At 32.0% G+C, this 19819-nt stretch overlaps 3 protein-coding genes and 1 non-coding gene across 5 annotated transcripts; 2 read left to right on the forward strand and 2 right to left on the reverse strand.

Annotated features, from left to right (window-relative positions):
* Positions 1–870: 870 nt before the first annotated feature.
* Positions 871–2617, forward strand: LOC120091427. The gene is made up of 2 exons (XM_039049449.1): positions 871–1650; positions 1926–2617. The coding sequence occupies exons 1-2, from the start codon at positions 993–995 to the stop codon at positions 2330–2332; spliced, it is 1065 nt and encodes a 354-aa protein (XP_038905377.1). The 5' UTR covers positions 871–992; the 3' UTR covers positions 2333–2617.
* Positions 2618–4227: 1610 nt separating this feature from the next.
* On the reverse strand, positions 4228–9435 carry LOC120089728 (cytochrome c-type biogenesis ccda-like chloroplastic protein). 2 transcript variants are annotated; one of them, XM_039047098.1, is made up of 12 exons: positions 9197–9435; positions 8898–9032; positions 8549–8604; positions 7901–8052; positions 7703–7788; positions 7579–7610; positions 6309–6470; positions 5705–5777; positions 5525–5625; positions 4870–4962; positions 4664–4710; positions 4228–4460 (listed from the first exon to the last, which is right to left on the reverse strand). In XM_039047098.1, the coding sequence occupies exons 1-12, from the start codon at positions 9285–9287 to the stop codon at positions 4388–4390; spliced, it is 1101 nt and encodes a 366-aa protein (XP_038903026.1). In that variant the 5' UTR covers positions 9288–9435; the 3' UTR covers positions 4228–4387. The 2 variants fall into 2 exon arrangements, with proteins under 2 accessions (XP_038903026.1, XP_038903027.1); XM_039047099.1 differs by having other exon boundaries at positions 7901–8031; positions 9197–9432.
* Positions 9436–9564: 129 nt separating this feature from the next.
* On the forward strand, positions 9565–9636 carry TRNAK-UUU. The gene has a single exon. It is a non-coding gene; the product is annotated as a tRNA-Lys (tRNA).
* Positions 9637–12685: 3049 nt separating this feature from the next.
* Positions 12686–14980, reverse strand: LOC120090147. The gene is made up of 3 exons (XM_039047665.1): positions 14793–14980; positions 14504–14558; positions 12686–13025 (listed from the first exon to the last, which is right to left on the reverse strand). Exons 1-3 carry the CDS (start codon positions 14875–14877, stop codon positions 12866–12868), a joined length of 300 nt encoding a protein of 99 aa, XP_038903593.1. The 5' UTR covers positions 14878–14980; the 3' UTR covers positions 12686–12865.
* Between the last annotated feature and the right edge of the window lie 4839 nt (positions 14981–19819).

Genomic DNA, 19819 nt, shown 5'->3' on the forward strand with positions numbered 1-19819 from the left:
AACATCCTATAAATAAATTGACATATTAATCCTTTGATATATTTTACTAAGAAAGTGTGTTAAGAGGAGAATTCCATAATTGTTAAATATTACTAACAGTTTTTTATTTTAAGTTTTTAGAATGAGAAAATAATTGCTTTATCTTTAAAAAAAAAAATCTATATAAAAAGTTTTCCCTTTTAAAAATATATATGTGTGTGTTATATGTCCTACTCTATGAAAATATTATTTTTTATATTTTTTTTATTATCTTTGATAATTCACCATTATGAAAACCTAATAAAAGTCAATCAAAATGAGTTCAGTTCAATTGACATTATTATATATTAAAGATCAAGAATTTGTGGTTTAAATCATTTATCTCATCTATATTTAAAATAAATAAATAAGGATTGAACATCAACGATGTGTTTAGACCCATATCAAAATAATTTTATAACAATTGGAATCTAAAACGGTGTACTCACCGTGACCTAAAGGCTAGAACAAAATATGGATCAATTTTTATTTGATATTCTAAAAGATTTTATTTTATAAGTAGTTTTGAAATGTTTATGAAAAGTTAAAAGTAATATTTTTAACTTTTAGAAAATTATGAATATTTTTCGAATAAGGGTTAAAGTTAATTACTACTTTTTTATAATATAACCCAAAAAATATACAAAAAATACATGTTTTTTTATATAAAAATATAGGTTAAATTGTAATTCTAATTTATATAATAACATTAATTTTAAAGAGAACAAAAGTTATGAATGGTTTTGGCATTCCGCCAAACACGCCATAACAAATGAAAACATAAAAGAAAAAAGAAAAAAGAAAAAAAGAAAATGAAAAACTGTGGAAGAGGCACAGTACATATAAAAAGGGTATTTACATAAAGGCCTTTCATTCAACCATTTCTCTCTGTTCCGCTCCCAAAACAGCAGCTCTGGCCGCGCCCACCGACAAGAATCTCAGGTAAGATTCTTAAACCTCACCGGAAAATCGCCATGCCGATTCTCTCCTTTAACTCCAACTATCAATGGATCCTCTCACTCAAGATCGTCTTAATCTCCACCGGAGTTCTGTTCATGGCCGTCTTCCTCAAACTCTCTGTTCCAGTGGTGGCTGATTTCGTACTCTCTGGAATCCCTTCCATCTGGACTTGCTTCCTCTCCTGGTTAACACCTCCTTATCTCTACTTGCTTATTAATTGCATAATCATCAGTATTGTTGCCTCTTCTAAGCTTCAGTCCAAGCTGGAGGATGATGCTTCTGTATCGTTGATTCCGGAGACGCCCGCTCCTCCGCCGGTCGCTAAGATCTCCTCTGACTATGCTGTCTGTGGCGGTACCGACATTTTGAATGGATACAGTAGTTACAACGCCAATCCGAACGTGGTGACGAAGATTTCCGACCTTCAAATCGATGAATCGAACGACGTGTACGGACAGATGGTAGAATCTAGGGTTTCCGAGATGGAGAAGAAAGTGGAGAATGATTCTTTGATTGTGATGAAAGCTGGTGATGAGAGTGATGTATCGAGTCCGATCACCACCGCTCTGCCGAGGAAAGATTCCATCGGACTTCTGTTCTCAAACGAGAAGGAGAAACCGCCGGTTTCTTCAAGAATCGGCCAAAGAAAATTCGTGAAAGCCAGTCCTGAAGGTTCGATCTCTCTCTCTCTCTCTCATTCTCTCTGCTTATAATACATTAATATGGTTTCTGCTATCGGTAGTCAGTAAAATCACGAGCTAATTTCACCATTCGAGATCTGAAATAAGAAATCCGGCCGATTCAGAGTATAGCGCCAGTGAAGATCGCCGGAGCCGAAGGACAAAACGAAACGATTTTTTTTTTTTTTTAATGATTTTTAATTTTTCGGGCAATGGCAAAAAGCGTAAATATAATAAAATCTATGGGGGGTTTATTTGGCCTTACAGGAAAGCCGTTGGGAGTTTCAAAACCGAAGCGGCAGGACACACTAGAGAGCACGTGGAGGACGATAACGGAAGGGAGGTCGATGCCGTTAACAAGGCACTTAAGGAAGTCCGACACGTGGGAGTCGCACGGGCGAAGGGGCGCCGCCATAGCGGTGGACCCAGCGACGCCGCCATCAAAGGTGATGAAGAAGTCGGAGACGTTCAACGAACGGAGCAACGGTGGGTCGCCGAGTCCGTCGCCGGGCGGGTCGGGGAGGCTGAGGAGGGAACCGTCGCTGACTCAGGACGAGTTGAACCGGCGAGTTGAAGCGTTCATCAAGAAGTTTAACGACGAGATGAGGCTGCAGAGGCAAGAATCGCTGAAGCAGTATCAGGAGATGATGGGCCGTGGAGCCCACAGCTTTTGAGGAACTTTTTGGGCCGACAAGGTTCTTTTAGGGCTTTTTTAACGGAGTAACACAAGAAAAGGATAAAATAATATATATAGCCCCTTTTTAATTTGTTTGTCCAGGAAATTCAACCATTTCCTTTTTTTTTTTTTCAATTTATAAATAGAGTATTTTTGTCCAGGAAATTCAACCATTTTCTTTTTTATTTTTGGGAGAAAAATTAGTTTCTACCCTTTTTTCATAATATTTTAGATTTATGTAGTTGGTACACATTTGAACTTTGGTGTTCGTTTGGGATGATGTTTATATTAAAAATTAATGTTTTTTTTTTCCTTTTTCTTTAAACATTTTGTTAGTTAAAGATAAGTTTGTCCTTTACTTGCCATGAATCTTTATAATTTAATTTATCTGAATTTCATTTTTTATTTCTATTATTTTATTTTGAAGGTCCTTATCAAAATAATCCATTTTGTTTGTTTTCCCTAATTTCTGTAGGGAAAACTTAGAGCAGACAGAAAAAAAAAAAGAAGTGCATTTCAATGATCATTAGGTTAGAAGATTCTCTCTCAAAAAAATAATAATAAGTTATAGAAGGATTTTTTTTTTTTTTTAAAGAAAAAATTTGCTAAGGTATGTGAATCAAAAGATGAAAAACAAAAAGATTTCAAAAGAATCTTGCCTTTTTCCCTTTTCCTTTCTTTTACTTTTTATCTTTCTTCTTAACCCGTCTAAAATCATCGATAGGAAAAATAAAGCCTCTAGATAATCAGATTGCTAATTTTTCTTTTTTTTTTAAATATATTTCTTGTGACGTGTGTAGCGGAGGACGTTGAATGTTCAAAGATTTCTTGTTAAGATGGGGTGTTAAATCATTTGATTACTATCTTTGTAACATATAAAATTAAAATCACATTCTAAATAGTTATGCAAAACAAAGAAAGCTAAAACATCCTAATTTTCAAAAACTAAAATTATTTGATAACTATTCTTCATTCTTGGTTTTTAGAAATTAAGCCTCTATTCCATCTATTAATATTTTTATTTTGTTGGAGTTTTTCCAAAATTTGAATCAAGTATTGGACACCAAAGAAAAAATGAGAGGAAAAAGAAAAAACTTTTACATAAGAGTTGAAATAACGAAACAATGTAACTAAATAATTATTGAAGTAATAAATTTTAGGATTATTTTTAAATATAGTAAAATTTATCATCTTCTTTATAGATATAGCAAAATGATATTTTATTATATTCAAAATGTTAATAATCACTTTGTCCTTAAATTTTGATAAAAGTAAATTTAATCTCTGAATTTAATCTCTATATTCTCAATTTTATAATAATTAAACCCCTAAGTTTTACTGAGTAACAATTTAATTCTTACTTTAAAATTTGTAATAATTTAACCTTATGATAAGAATTAAAGTTAAAATTTGATAAAAAAATTTACATAAATAAGTCGATAAATAAATTAGAGACTCAATTTTTTTAAACAATACAAGGACACCATCATAAAATAATGAAGCTTGATATCTAATATTAATGAATTTTTTAATCTTAGGAACTAAATTGTTATAAATTTGAAAGGACAAAGACCAAATTGTTACATATTAAAAATTTAAGGATTAAATTGTTACAACATTGAAAGTACAAAAACTAAATCGTTACAAATCAAAATTCAGATACTAGATTATTACTTTCATGAAAGTTCAGATAACAAAATTATTTTTTAACCTATTTAAAAATATTTTAAATAATTTTATTATTTAAAATAAGAGAGAGAGAAAAGAAGGAAGAAACAAAAAGAGAAGGTGAAAAAGAAAAATCGTTAAGCTGAAAGCCCCAAACAAAGAGGAAGATGAGAATTTTGAAACTCGAAGCCATACACTAAGTCGGTAAAAGATGATAGTTGAAAGTTGAGAAAAACGATAATATGATATTTATAGCGGTTGATCTTATCCACATTAAATTTGAGTGAGGCCAAAAGAAGCACGGGAAAATATGTACCATTGAATGGGAACAGCATAGCCTTGTCACCATCTAAGAAGTAGGTAAGTATTTATTCATATCTATTCTTTACATTGCCATTGTGACTGGAAATAATCTGTCCAAGAATGTATATACACCTCCACCCAACAGTAATGCACCACTGCATCCATCAAACAACAAACGAAACCCATTTCAAATATGATATTTCAAGATTCCAAGAGTCTAAAGTCTCAAACTAAGTAAATTTCTTTTTAAGAAGAGGTGCAATATTTGTTTTCATCTGTGTTCAAAACCAATCTTTTGAAATTCAACATCTTGTATGTTTATCTTATTGAAGTGAGGGATGGGTTTTAAAGGAATTACCTTATAGGATTAATCCACGATGAGAACTTGCGGAAAGACAGAAGGCTCTGCAGGCATACAACAATCATTTAGATAACAAAACCCCATACTACAAAGGGGGAAATTTTTTATAAGTCATCTGATAAACTAACTAGTATACTACATTGCAGAAAAATTGTTGAGATATATGCAGGTACATTCTCCTTCCTTTTATCACCACACATTACCTGCAATGCTCCAGCAAATGAGGCAGCAAGAAGTAACGGCACGACGTAGCCGGTTGTGTATGTCAAAAGGAGGCTACCCCCGATGATGGGATCCTGTTATAAAAGAGAGTAGATATTAACAGGGAACTATAAGGAAAGGATTACAATTTCCTTCTACGACAATTACGTTATCGACCCTATTGATTCTCAAAAGGGGAGTATGCCCCTTGTTTTGAGTCCTCTATTTTCCATTCATTTTATAGAAGTATGTGTGTGAGAGAGTGAGATGCAAACAAGTTCGTTGAATATACTTTAAATATATGGTAAAAACTATGAGAAGAAATCAAAACGTGCAATCCATCGAAATCATATATACAGATTCTTTCTTCCTTTTTATTTTTTAATATTCGTGAGTGTCTGGAACAACTACTTCACATGTCGACTAATCTCACAAGACAACCCGTCGGACTCTACAACATTTGGGTGTCAAGGAAACCTGTAGGATAGGTGACCACCATGGATTGAACCCATGACCTCTTAGACCTTTATCAAGGCCATGCCCCCTATACAAGTTACTTTTTAATTTCAAGGATTCTTTTACAAGGATTATTTATATGATTCAATCTATTGAAACTAAGATCAAAGTCGTATCACCATAAGAAACGATTTATGGCACCTTGGATGTAGCTACATATCCAAGTATAGTAGCCAGCACAGGAGTACTGCAAGGAGATGCAGCCAAAGCAAATGTTAGCCCAGCAAGATATGCTTGCACACCTAAGACATCAGATTTAAAACCTTGTTAGAGCATCCAGACAAGTAACCAGTGGTCAAAAGAAATGGAGAGGCGAATTACTTGATGGAAAGTTGGCAGCAGCAGAACGAGGATCGAAATTGTCAAAGAATGAGGGCAATCGCAACTCAATTATCTGCAATTCGCACCAAATTATAGAATAAATCCATCAGAAGACTAAAACAGAACGAAATTGTGAAAAAAAAAACAGTCTGAGTACTTAGTTATCAGGTTCTGCAACCCACTAACAAGTACAAATAAGTGAGACTGATCATTTATAACGAAACAAGTTTAATTATTCTTCCCACTAAAGAAAGTTGATTGTGAATAATAGGTAATGACACCAAAGTATCCTTCAATCTTTGTGTCTTATGCCTTCTGTTAATCATCAACACGAAACCAAAAAAAAAAAAAAAAGGCCCACAATAATAACTCCAGGACAGAGTTCCATATCATGGGTTGATGTTCTTAAGAAAATACAAATTACATCATTGAACATTTGTGCAAAAACTTTCAGTTGAAATTATTTCAGGTGTAAATGATAAAGATGGGAAAAATTTTGGCCAGCAGTCAACGAATTGCTCAAAATTAGCATTTCAATTTCAAGTTTTCAAATTTCAACTTCGTAATCCATACAATTATCTAATCATGTTTTGATGAGTAGTACCTCCAGTAGGTTTAGACCCATAATAACAGCTAAGCCTGAAGCAGCCAATGGTAATCCTTGGCCAATTTGTCCATATGCCTTTCCAGCAAAAGAAGCTGCTATGCCTAATAGCGCTAGGGTTGTAGCAAGTCCTAATGAGAAAGCAACAGAGTTTCCAACAACCTGAAAATATGAAGAGATCAAATTCCAATTAACAGCCTTTCTCAACCCGGTACCTTCAGCTGATTTTTTAACCATTTCTATGAAACCATCTCTCAAAAACATGCATATTCCCCCCGAACATCAGAGTAGAAGGATTCTGCTAGATACCAAACATAAAAAATATGTGAAAACATTAAAGATAGTTATATTGCAATATCAATGAAGAAATTACAATATCAATAGCCTTTCGAGAGGGCTATCTCTCTCCTACAACCAATATACTAAGGACTGACTTATCAAAATGATCTCCCCTAAGGTGTCTAACTTGCCTTACTTTAACCAAAGCACAAATAACTAATTACCACCTATGCCCTTACTATTATCTTATTACTATTCCCAAGACATCCCTTACTCGTACGCTCACATTGATTAATATATTTCAATACAAATGCTCTCAAGTTCAAAGTGACTAGAAGATATAGTAACAATGATGATAAATCCGGACAAAGTAAGATATGAAGACACTGGCATCGTAGAACCATTGATAATTTCTTTCAAGTCCTGGTTTACTGTTATTATTTTTCTATACCCAGGGTGTTGAAGGCCCCCACTCCTCACAATAGACTCATGGCCTACCCCACTAATAACACGAAGGGTTTGTCAACCCCAAGCCCAACTCACGGAGATAACAAGGGTATAAATTATTAAGGCCCATTAGATAACAATTTTGTTTTTAGTTTTCGGTACGTTTTCTCTAAATTTTCCAATTATGGTTAACCTTTGTTAAAGAAATACTTGAATTTCTAGTCAAATTCTAAAAACAAAAACTACTTTTTTCTAATTTTCAAAACTTGGCTTAGTTTTTGTAAATATAAGTAGAAAGTAGATAACAAAACATAGAACATATGGATGGAAGTAGTGCTTATAAGCTTAATTGTCAAAAACTAAAAATCAAAACTAAATAGTTATAAAATGAAACCTAAACTTTCAGCGTAGAGCGTTGAACCTAGGATCTTGTATGTATCACCAAACATCCGGAGCTTAATTAATTCGAAGATTTCTATAATTTAATACTACAATCACACAGAGCAATTGGAGCAAATTGGAACTCGCTTAGAAAGTAAGTTACCTCTGCTCTGCTCTTCCCTGATCCAAAAGCTCCTACAGAGTTCCATTGGATCACAACATCAACATAAGACGGAAAATAACATACCGAGATTGCAAGAATGTGTGTATGAGATGCTCATGCTTACCTATGTAACCAAGGGTCAAAGGCAAAACACTCAGTGTGCAAGGGGAAAGACTTGTTACAAACCCTGCCCCAAAAATTACTGCCAAGCTGTATAAAGGAATAGGTAGTCAAGGGCAGAGAAATAACAAATAGCCGTTTACTATCAAATTCAAAGCATTAAATAACATGAAAAGTACAGGGCAGGAAAACAAGACTGGACCTTGTAAAACTAAGAGCAGATAACTGATCCTGAACTGCAACATTAGCCTGTTGTCCAGCCGAATACAAGAAGCCTCCAAACCAATCTCCAATGCCACCATCAGCCAGAGTATAAACAGCAGCAGCTCCTTCCTGACTTGAAGGAAAATAATTCTAGATCCTGATATAATGTACAGTTATACACCAAGCAAAATATTTATGCAGACTAATTTAGTTACCATGATATCCAATTGATAGAGACCAACATCTTAAGCAAGCAAACAAAGATGGCAAGTAATGCTAAAGAGCAGCCTGTTACCAAGCTTCAGTTTCTGTTGAAGTCATAATGAATTAACCATTCTTATCTGGTACGCCCATACCCTCACCCCAAAAAATGGAAAATGAATAAACAATCAAAATCTTCGTCATCATAAAGCATAAACAATTGAAACTCACTTATGAATAAAGAAACATCTCACAATTATATGTTCAATGGAAAATAGAAATACATATAGATTTCATCAAGATTCTTAAAAGGAATTGGTGAAAAATAATATTAAAAATCTTTAAAAGTAATTAAATAAAGGGATTTTAGAGAATTAAAGTCTCAAAAGAATATAGATTCAGATGGCTTTAGAAAACACAATACAGGACGACTATAAACTCTTACCCACATATGCTTTAAAGTTTCAGCCTTTGCAGCGTCTACTGCAAGGAAACTTGTTGCTGGAATATAGAAAAAAAAAATAAAATTAGGAATATTCATACCAAAACCACAGCAGGGTTGAAAGTACAGCCTATTTTACCAGGAGTGAAAAACAGGAATTAAGAGGAAAATAAGAGGTTGCCTATGATACCAATACCATATACCTGATTGCTTACAGTTAGATGTGAAATTACCAATCATAGTTATCTAATGAAAAAACTATCAATTGAAACAGGACATAGATAAATTATTATAACAAGATTGAAGTAGAAATCAACAATCTTCCACCTAAGGCAGAGAGCAGAAGCATTACCAGAAATGGCATTTACAAAAGCCATGGCTTGAAAATAATTGCTGCTGTTTTTATTCTCCACCAACTCAATATCTTTACTTTGATCATCAGCTGCGGACTGTCTCCCAAGAAATTTGATAGGCATGACATATTTACCTAAAGAAATCAGTGACCCTCTATTAGACAAGTGAATACATCATCAATAAGTTCCCTAGAATTTCTCCTTGGAAATACCATTCAATACCCAAAATTTGTGTACATCTTAAAATGGTGTTTCAGTCGTTGATTTTGATATAGAACCAAATGAAAGGTATGATTACCTGGCGTGCTGGACTGTTGTAAACGCTTAGAGGATTTAATTTTGAAGGAATTGATGCTGAAACCACCAGAATGGCTCATAAGGAGACTCATCTGGAAAATTAGGGAAGAAGTGAGACACTTCTCCGATGTTTGAGGTGGGTTTTTTTTTTTTTTCTGGTGAGTAGTTGCCAAAGATTTCTTTTGAACACGAAGAAGAAGAAAGTCAGAGAGTGATTCTAGTGTTGTGTTGCTGTTTATAATTTATTTATCTTAAATTTTTCCCCTTTTGGATGGACGATAGGTTTACGTTTAAATTCAATTTGGTCAGTTTTTTCTCTTTCTTCATTTATTTTAATATATATGTTTTAAATAATGCGTTAACAACAAAGCCGTCTTAGCTCAGTGGTAGAGCGCGTGGCTTTTAACCACGTGGTCGTGGGTTCGATCCCCACAGACGGCGTTTTTATCCTTTTTTACCCTTTTCTTTGTCAGCCTAAATAAATGGAGAAAATGGTTACCATTTTTAACTAATATATGTTTATTTATTTATTTATATATTTAAAAAAAAAAAAAAAGTGTAAAATCGAACCGTTTTTAATTTAAAGAACAAAACCGAACCAAATTGAACCGTTTTTTTAATTTAAAAAGAATATAACATAGATTTTTTTAAAATGTCAAAACCGAATTTGAAATCGATAAATCGGTTCGGTTCGGTTTCACATTTTAGAAAATTCGATTTTGGTTTGAAATCGAACCAAACCGTTTCCACTCCTAACAGACACCGTCTTACATTTTTTTTATATTACAAGTTTAAAATTAAAGTTGGCTATATAGAATAAATACTCCTCTCGACTTTGTATTTTATTACAAAAATATCTTTAAATTTTTTTTAAAAAATTAAAAATTTTATAAACCTTAAAAAAAAATGTTTAAAATATTCTTACCGTTGATATTGGATGTAAAACTGGAAAGGACCCAGGTAGCAAAAAGAACTCGTACGAAGGGTGTTTTCTTCTTCGTCTTCTCCTTTCAAAAGATCAAGGGAGGAACCTTGCGAATTTTTTAATAGTCATGAATTTTCCATGGCTACATTAATATCAACTTTTCAAAAAAAAAAAAAAAAAAAAAAAAAAAAAAAAAAAAAAACCTCTTTCTGTAAGTACTAGTCTCTTTAAAGTTATCTTGATTATGAATCATTTAAAAATACTCTCGGTTTTGCCCCATTTGTCAAATTGTTATACCAATTTCTTATTAATCAAACAGAATCCAAAAACTTTAAGGTAAAGCATAAAATTCCTCAAAAGCTCACAAAGTTCCAAAATCAATTCTCCACTTAAAATTCAGCAATACAATGAATAGCAAAATACCAAAAGGGTCGACAAAGAAAATATCAAATTTGATCAAGTATAACCTTTTAAACTAATCACACCATAAATGAACTAATTTGAACTTAAAAAAAAAAAAGGGGGGAGTTTATAAAAATAGAAAAATAAGATAAACTTTACACAATATAGCAAAATTTTAATCTTCTTTGATAGATGCTGATAGAGAGACGGATAGAAGTCTATCGCTGTCTGCCGCTATCTATCAGTGATAGAAACTTATGGAAGTCTATCACTGATAGATGCAGATAGAAGTCTACCAATGTCTATCAGTATTTTTATTTTTATTTTTTTTGTTTGCTATTTCTGTAAATAGTTTGAAATTTTTTTCTATTTGTGAAGATTTTCCCAAAAAATAAGTTAACAAAGTCTCAATTGCTACAACGAAGAGAGTATTGAAGAAGAAAGTGAAGATAGAAAACGGTCCATAGATTGAAAGAGTTGAGAGAGAGGAAATGGAATATAGAGGTAAGATATGGTATACATAAATGGTTTTCGTTTACGTATTGATGCTAAGGGCGTTGTTTAACTTTTATTTTTAAAGGTTAGGGGTAGTAATGCAACTCTTGAAAGTTCAACAATATTTTTGAAACAATATGCTAATGGTTCCCATCTACATATAGCAATAAGGATATTTTTTTTAGCTTTTTTTTTTAAAAAAAAAATTTAGGGCATTAAAAAAAACATTGAAAGTTCATTAGTATTTTTTAAATAAAAAAAACTTAATGGTTTTCATTAAAAATTAATGGTAAGTGTATTTTTTAACTTCTTTGTGAAAGTTGAAAAGTATTGATAAAACTTTTGAAAGTTTATAGGATTTTCTAAACAAAGTACAAAGTTCAGTGGTATCTTCTAGAATTTAGCATTTAAAGTTATAATAAATAGGTGATTTGAGTTGATAAAATATCTAAAAAATGAAAGTTCTGTCTATCTACATACAAGATAAGTTGCAAAGAACTTTGCATTTCTCTATAGTCCTCATGCTTTTCAAAATAATTAAAATTGTACTTTTCGGGCGTGCCTATATACATATAAACTTTTATCATATTTAAAATCACTATGAAACACATTTTTATTAACATAAAATTGGTTTAATCATTGTACCTTTGGTAACTAATTAATTACTCCTAACTATTACTTTATTATTGAATTTTTCAAAAAGAAAATTTATTAGTTATTTCTATAGATTTTAAAAATAAATATTCACATTGTATGTTTACAAGGTTTGATTATATCAATCATAAGAATTGGATATAAGATTTATTGAGACTAAATTTGAACATTTGAAAGTGCAGAAATTAAAATGAAATGAGACTTTTCTTTTTGTTTTCCTTTTTTAGATAATATACGAGATGGAGAAATTAAAAATAAAAAAAAAATAAAAAACACTTAAAAATAATAATACAAGATTTATGTAAGTACTCATATTGAGAGAAGATAAATATTTTCTTATTTTAAGTTCCACAAAATTTAACAATAATTGTGGCGACCCAGAAACTGTTTACCAAGCCAAGCCATGCACGACACTGTTTCGCACAAGAAACAAATACCCATAGATTATACCTTTTTCTTCTTATTATTATTATGAATAAAACACTATATCATGCTTTCAAGTTAACTCAAGCCACAAACTTTAATAAATAGATGACTGATATTTCCACATTATATAACTCAAACCACAAATTTTAATCAATTGATCACTGATTTTTCGACATGGATAGATACATAACATCCATCGCAATCAAATTGATATATAAATATACCATTCAAATTTACCAAAATTTTAAATAGGATTTGAACCTCGAAACCTTCAAAAAAAAACAAAAAAAACAAAAATGAAAACAAAAACTCGAGTCCACTCTAAATTGTACCAATCTTTTTATAGTTCACCCAGTTGTTCAACTACAATTCTCACCCGACAAATTCTCCATTCCTCTCCTTTTTTAAGAAAAAAAAATAAAAATAAAAATAAATTTACTTACTGTGTGATGTTGGTGAGGCTGGACTCCCCCAAAAAAACAATGTTTTCAAACTATAATAAGATCCCACCCGTTATAAAATTTCTAACACCTAATGCTATTGCTACTTGCTAGTGATAATAGACTAAAAAATAGACAATTCCCTCTCTAAAATGAATTAATGGCACTGGATTAGATTTCACAAGTAACTTACTACTTCGAAGTTGCAGGATCGATACAATTGAATACTTAATGGTGAGTGGAGAAAGTAACATAAAAACCTATGAAAGGGACAAAAATAAATAAATTTTACAATTTAAGGAAACATTTCTCTATAAGAATGATACTATCATTCATACAATGCTTTTGCAGATTGTATTCTGGCAGTTTTGCTCTGATTTTTCAAAATTTTCTCCGTCGACTGCTCGCTCTTAGATATGGCCTTTGCCATGGCTTTTGTTTTCCTAACATTCTTGGATCGCTTCATTGGCCTTCCCTTTTTCAACTTTCTGTGACAACAAAGAGTAATGATTAGGGAAAAAGGCGGCTTAAAATTGCAGTAAGAACCAAATTTAGAAAACCATTTAAAAGTTAAACAGCAACCTAATCAGCTAGTATTCAAAATGGAGATTAAGATACAGACAGAGACAATCAAACCCAAAGACTTTTCTTGCTTGGATAGAATTAACATACGCAAACTATCTAACCATTCCCCGAGTCAACAACTGGGATTCAGACAATTTTAGATTAATTGCTAACATAGTAGGCGTTCAGAGGTGAAGAAATCTTTCAAAACATCGGATGGGGTTCAATCATAATCCTTAAGGCATCAAAAGTTGAACATCATAGATCATATCACTTTGATGTATGCGTGTCTTCAATATAATTGAAACCAGTAGTATCATTTTACATTTTACTAATGCTGGAAAGATAAAAATATCAAGGGTTACGGTGATAGGGAAGCTTTGGCACTCCTTCCATTCTTCACTTACTGTCTTTATTGATAAGTTCAAATGGCTAGAAACGAAACAGAGGGGTGCATCAGATACTTCATATCTTTGTGGGAGTTAAATTGATAGGAACTTTATCATGGGCATTGGGGGATTATTAACCAATTGGTTAGGGAAGTTGTCATGAGTATTTGGATATAAATAGGAGTGGTAAAAGAGGAAGTAGACATTCGGTTAGTGAATTAGGACTTTTATGAAATCTCTAGAGGGGAAGGTCCAAGTACCTCAAATGACTTGGTTTATCATGTAATTTTATAAGGACTTTCTCCTCGAGTGCCTATAAAAATTCTCATGGTATCATTCTAAAAATAAAAAGACATGAAAAACAGTCTACACTCTCGGGTGAAAAAAAAATGGTTAGAAGAAAGGTATAAAAATAGAATTTCAATGAATTTTCCAACTAGAAGAAGTTTCACTCACAATTAAGAAAGTTGAACACAGGTTATCAAGATAGACTACAGAAGGTTTTTCCTCATTTTCCCTTGTCAAGAAATATTTCTCCAACGGTTCTAATTAATCTTTAGCCATGTAGTATTCAAAGTTATACGTGACCCACTGAATAAAATATTAAGATCAATAGTAATGTGGCTAAATATGAAAGGTTAGCATGGAACCACAAATTTTCTGGGAATATTCATCACTTTCTGTGGTAAATCCTTAATACATGCTCAATTTACTCCAGTCAGAGAAGCTATGTCCATTATAATACCAGCCCTAGTTTTTTCAGTCTGATCCGGTCCAAAAAGAACAAATTTGGGATTAAGGTTTCGTCATGCGAAATAGTGAAATCCAAGTCTCTCGGCACACAACAATTCAACAGAGCCAGTGATCAAAAGTCAGGAACTGAGAACACATGAATCAAAAAACGAAAAACAAAACAAAAGAGCAGAATGAATTGGCGTGAAACTATGTCCTAAATCATAAAAATAAAAATTAAAAATTAAAAAATTAACCACAATTCCCAGGTAGAAGCTTACAAGTTGAGAGCGCCGGAAGTTGGTTTATGAACTGCAGACTCAGACACGTCCATCGCTATAGATTCAAGGGGAAAATAAGTTAGTTAAACTTCAAAACTACTCAAAGAAAACAAATAGTAAAACAAAGGAGAGTTCTAGAACATCTTAAAGAGAAACAATGGACAAGGAACGAAAAGTACAAACATCTGGAGGATTCAATGGAACGAAAAGCACAAACATCTGGAGGATTCAATTCTCATACTATCTCATACTATTCTGTATAATTCCTTTTCAAATAACTAAACTGTACCTTGAGGGAGCTCGTGAACGGTGTTTTCAGTTACGTCCATTGAAACAGGCCCACTTCGCTTCTTCTTATTCCGGTTCTTCGCCATCGCCGAGGGATAAGAGCAGCGGAGATCGACAACGAAAACCCTAAAGACGAAGAAAGAAAGAAGCTGGAAGAAGCTTCCCACCAAATTTCGGCCGGAAGCACGACACTGTGGTCGAAAATATTGAACGACATAAATTATATATTTGGGCTGTTTGTTGGCCCATGAAAATTAGATGGGTCTTTTTAGCTATATTGGGCCTTATGGATACTTACTTGGTCCATGGTTTTATGAGTATAAATATAAATTAATTAGAATACTAATAGTCAATAATAAAATATTATTTTAAATAGTTAATATAACATAAAATAAGAAGAAAAAAAATCTAAAAATATATCACATCTCTAAAATATTTACAAATATAAAAGTGTTAACTAGTCAACCATTGAATCTTTTTTTATTTCTAATTTTGTCCTTCCTTGTCTTATTGCACACATTCTTCATCCCTTTCTCTTTTTTTTTAATTTTTTTATGTTCTTTCATATCTCCATTTTTTGTTTTTTCCCTTTATTTTATTTTATTTTTTATTTTCTTTTCTTCCTTTTTCTTTCCTTTTTTTATTTTATTTTCTTTCTCTTATTTTTGCTTCTTTCATTTCTTTTTTAAAAAAATATCTTTCCTTTTTCCACTTTTTCTTCTTCTCTTTCTTTCTTTTTTTATTTTTAATTTTTTTTCATAATAATTATGAAGTTGGGTTTCGTACACAAAACTTGAAAGTATCCAATTCATAAGTGACTTAACATCAACAAGTCAATCATTAAATTTGATTATTATAACGAAACATTAAATATAAATAGCAAATGAAAACGAATTTGAAAGAAACTACTTTTTTTAGTCCATAAATTTGCACCATTTTTAGAAACATTTCAAGTTTGAAATAAGAAACGATAATAGTTATTAAACAAGTTTATTTCTCAAAAAATGAGAAATGTGAACGATATCAAATAGGCTAATATTTTTTTTTATTTTTATTTTTATAGGACTTTAAGAGTATGATATCTATCAGAAATAAACTTGAAAAAATGGCATAGATGGCCCAAAATGAAAGACATAAATTGAAATATTTATGTATTTGTGTACCGTAATATTTGTGTATTGATAATAACAATTATTAGTGATATTAGTGATAGAATCTAGATAGATATCAGTCATATTCATGTATTAACGATATCAAATTTAGGTAGATATCAACATTAGAAGTCTATTAGTGATAAAAGTCTATTATTAATAATCATGATAAAACTTTCTCAATAATAGCCACTAATAGCTTTGAGTGTTAATCTTTCAAAGTTGATAGTCACTAATGAAAGTCTATCAGTGATAACCACTAATATTTTCTATCATTGATAGCTTAATATTTGATGATTTTTCTTCACAGTTAATATTCACTTATAGAAGTCTAACATTGATAGCCAACTTAGTAAATTTAATTAATAAAGTTAAATCTCGAACTTAAGTGTAAGTAGAATGCTTAGAAGTTATCACTAATAGCATGTTATTGGTGATAGAAGCAATCAACGATGACATTTCGTCTCGACGAGATGGATGGATTTATTCGAGATGGTTAACCACTTTTTTAACCGTAAGAGGGAGGCCGCTAAAACAGTAAAGAGACAAGACCTCTTATGCCGGAAAAGTCAGAAAGTCAAGTGGATTTGTTCGTACCATTCTGTCATCGATCACTGCTGGGTCGGTTGGTGAGTCACCCCAAAAAAAGCAATTCCGGGTTTTATATATAAAAGGTGGGAGAACTCCATTCAGGGCGAAAGAAAGCAACTAGCTACCGTTTATACGACAGCTCCGCTTCCTCGTCTTGCTTCTGGCAAAGCTTCGACTTTGCTTGCTTGCGATCAGTGCGACTGTCACCTTGATGTGGTATTCTCAGGGGCCGGGGCACTACTGGAGAGCACTTTGGGCGCTGGTTTTTCGATCGGATGGTCCTTCCTTTCCTTATTGCCACTGGACTCGGGCAAAAAACTCCAGACATTTCTGGAACACCTCTAACAGGTGGTCTGTCCAGTCCAGAGTAGTGATCTCCGTGGGCGAGGCGATTTCTTGGTGTCTGCTCTAGGTTTGACACAACCTAAAGCAGGACGTGGTAGTAAAAAAGAATGACAAAAGTTTTCTCTGATAGCATGTTATCAATGATAGAAGTAAAACCGGTGATAGAACTTAGATGATATCTATATATCGATGATATTAATGATGTAAAAGTCAATTCCATTTGATGAAAGTCTATTATTGATAGCCATTGCTAAAAGTTATCAGTGATGGCCACTGATTGAAGCTATCAATGATAACTATAGCTATCAGTGATATGACTTAGGTATATATCAATAAAATGAATGATACTAATGATATTAATGATATTGGTGATATGACTTAGGTAAATATGAGAGATATGTTGGGTAGATGCTCTAAATCTCGTGGGTTATGTAGTTTGTAATTGTAAGATATAAAAAATTTATTTATTTAATAAAATCTGAGATATTTTATTTGACATTTAGTAACATTAACCCACAAAACCAATAAACTAATTGTATGGATTAGACACATACACACAAGTATTATTCTAAACCTAAATTCCTCTTTTTTACTGTTTCATAAGCATGTTGTAAATCTCTGTGATATATGCATAATTGTTGTTCTTTGAGTTTTAATTTGAAAATTGGGGCGATCCTGCTTTCGCATCTGACTTCATAGTCTTTCAGTTGATATCAAGGCTAGATTTTTTGTTCCAATTTTTAATTTTCTAGAATTAAAACTTAGTTTATAGTGAGATTTGCATTAATGTATTGTTGTTCATGTTGATGAATGAATGGTTTGCAATTATGAATGTTTTAGGATTGCACTGTGTAGATTTTATTGCTTTATTTTACAAATTGGTTTGTAAAAGCCCTTTGTTTTTGGGCATTAATTAAGCAATCGAGTCTGTAATTCTTTGCAAGTGTCGTTCATGAGTTTTTTTACGACGTTTTGGAGAAAAAAGAGAGCCAAATCGAAGTAAAATCAGAGCAATTCGCGTCTATACAACAACATTGCAACACTGCAAAAAGACGGATGAAAATTTTTTCCATAGCGTTGCAATGCTCCGAGATGAAAAAAAATGGCGTGGTTCGCGAGCGGTTCGATTTGTGGTTCAGCTGGTTTAGCTAGTTTGGACCGGTTCACTTGGTTCAAGTAGTTCGCGGCTTGGTTCGAGGCTTTGGTCCGATTCAAGCAGTTTCAAAGCTGTTTTTTTTTTTTTTTTTGTAATAGTTAGTTTTTTAAGTAATTAAATTAATATAAATATTATATTAATTTAATTAATTGTTTAGGAGTCTAATCCCAGTCCATATATTATTCTTTATGCATTTGATGTATGATTTATTTTATTTAATATATGTCATAATGTATGCCATATAGAAAATCTCACCATAGGTTATGCATTTAATCATGCATCATAAATATTATAAATGTTATAATATAGTTACATGATTTAATTTTATAGCATGTTCATACATCAGATAATATAAATGTTATAATATAGTTACATGATTTAATTTTATAGCATGTTCATACATCAGATAATATAAATGTTATAATATATGTTTGCATGCATTAATGACATCATCACGCATCATTATATTATAATTGTTATAATATATAGTTAGAATGTATGGATGAATATCATTATGAATTTCATTACTTTAGTATATAAATGTTATGTATGTTAAGTAATGAAATGGGAATTACATGAAGCATGTCATTATTTTTGGTACCTTTATAATTGTTCTAATTTTTCCTAAGTATGATTCCAAATGCAATGAATGGTTTTAATTTTTTTCATTTATTTTATATACGATATAATTAAATGAAATTAGAAATTAAAATCAATAATTCATAATTGCATGCAAAATTAGGTTAAAATCATTTTTAAATATTTTAAAATATGATTCACATAGACCTAAGTTCACAATATTTCTAATATGATTAGAAATTAGTTCAATCTTTTTAATCAGTTTAATAGGATTAAATTGGTTTTAATAAAAGATTAAAATTGTAGTAAATGTATCTATAAGCGACCTTTGTCGAAGGCTAGTTCTGTCGAGGTTAGGGTATTTAAGTTGATGGAAACATAATACCCCTACCTACGAACTGACCTGGAAGGTGAATTAGATAGATTTGCTACAAGCATGCAATTGTTGATTAAAGTTTGTTCAAATTTTTAATGAACATTATTAAAAAAAAAAAAAAAATTAACTATCCAAAGTAAGTGTTACTTTTTGGCAAACTTAAACAATCTCTTAGTAAAAATAATTAGTCGTATTTTTCTAAGTTAAATTAACCCTAGGTAAAACACTCAGTGGGAGGAAAATAGGGTATATGATACTTCATTTTTTCTTTTCACGTTTCTCCCTCATAGATCACATTGTGAGACCTATACTCGGCCTCGAGGCATGCTTGTGTCCCCCTACAAATGGTATTTGTATGGGTCAATATCAAGGTGAATGGAGAGAGTGTCTATAGTAAGTGGGAGCGGGATGTGTGTCAACACATTCCACAGTCTCTCTTATTAGTTTGTAGTAAATTTTCATGCTCGGCCTTGAGACACATTTGCTTGTATCCCCCCTGTGGATGACATTTGCATGTCTCTTCACTCAAACTCCAGAAATGGATAGGGTTGTTTTAGTTTTTTCCCTAATCGGTTTTTCCCCTATGGTTGACTTATTGAGACGGAACTCTAGAAACTAAAATGAGATGTATCACTTATAAAAAAAATATTAAGTTAGTTAACAATTTCTAGACCGAGCAATAGTGACTAATATTTATAGGAACAAGGAGTTGTTCTATATATTGGTTGAGATTGTCTCATTTCAGTGAAGGGATACCTGATCACCCTACGGTGGCTTTTACCCTGCCTCACTGAAACATCATTGCAAAATAGATGTCACATAAAGTTTAT

Source organism: Benincasa hispida, chromosome 11 (assembly GCF_009727055.1).
Source record: "Benincasa hispida cultivar B227 chromosome 11, ASM972705v1, whole genome shotgun sequence".
NCBI lineage: Eukaryota > Viridiplantae > Streptophyta > Magnoliopsida > Cucurbitales > Cucurbitaceae > Benincasa > Benincasa hispida.

What these genes read in the sequence shown, in the direction of transcription:
- LOC120091427 (XM_039049449.1), top strand. Translation starts at nt 993, where the DNA reads ATGCCGATTCTCTCCTTTAACTCCAACTATCAATGGATCCTCTCACTC. An exon ending in CGTGAAAGCCAGTCCTGAAG is followed by an intron (nt 1,651 to 1,925) that starts GTTCGATCTCTC and finishes TTGGCCTTACAG; the next exon opens with GAAAGCCGTTGGGAGTTTCA.
- LOC120090147 (XM_039047665.1), bottom strand. Translation starts at nt 14,877, where the DNA reads ATGGCGAAGAACCGGAATAAGAAGAAGCGAAGTGGGCCTGTTTCAATG. An exon ending in CGTTCACGAGCTCCCTCAAG is followed by an intron (nt 14,559 to 14,792) that starts GTACAGTTTAGT and finishes TTGAATCTATAG; the next exon opens with CGATGGACGTGTCTGAGTCT. An exon ending in ACTTCCGGCGCTCTCAACTT is followed by an intron (nt 13,026 to 14,503) that starts GTAAGCTTCTAC and finishes TTGTTGTCACAG; the next exon opens with AAAGTTGAAAAAGGGAAGGC.
- LOC120089728 (XM_039047098.1), bottom strand. Translation starts at nt 9,287, where the DNA reads ATGAGTCTCCTTATGAGCCATTCTGGTGGTTTCAGCATCAATTCCTTC. An exon ending in TCTGCTCTTAGTTTTACAAG is followed by an intron (nt 7,789 to 7,900) that starts GTCCAGTCTTGT and finishes TCCTTTATACAG; the next exon opens with CTTGGCAGTAATTTTTGGGG. An exon ending in CAGGGAAGAGCAGAGCAGAG is followed by an intron (nt 6,471 to 7,578) that starts GTAACTTACTTT and finishes TCATATTTTCAG; the next exon opens with GTTGTTGGAAACTCTGTTGC.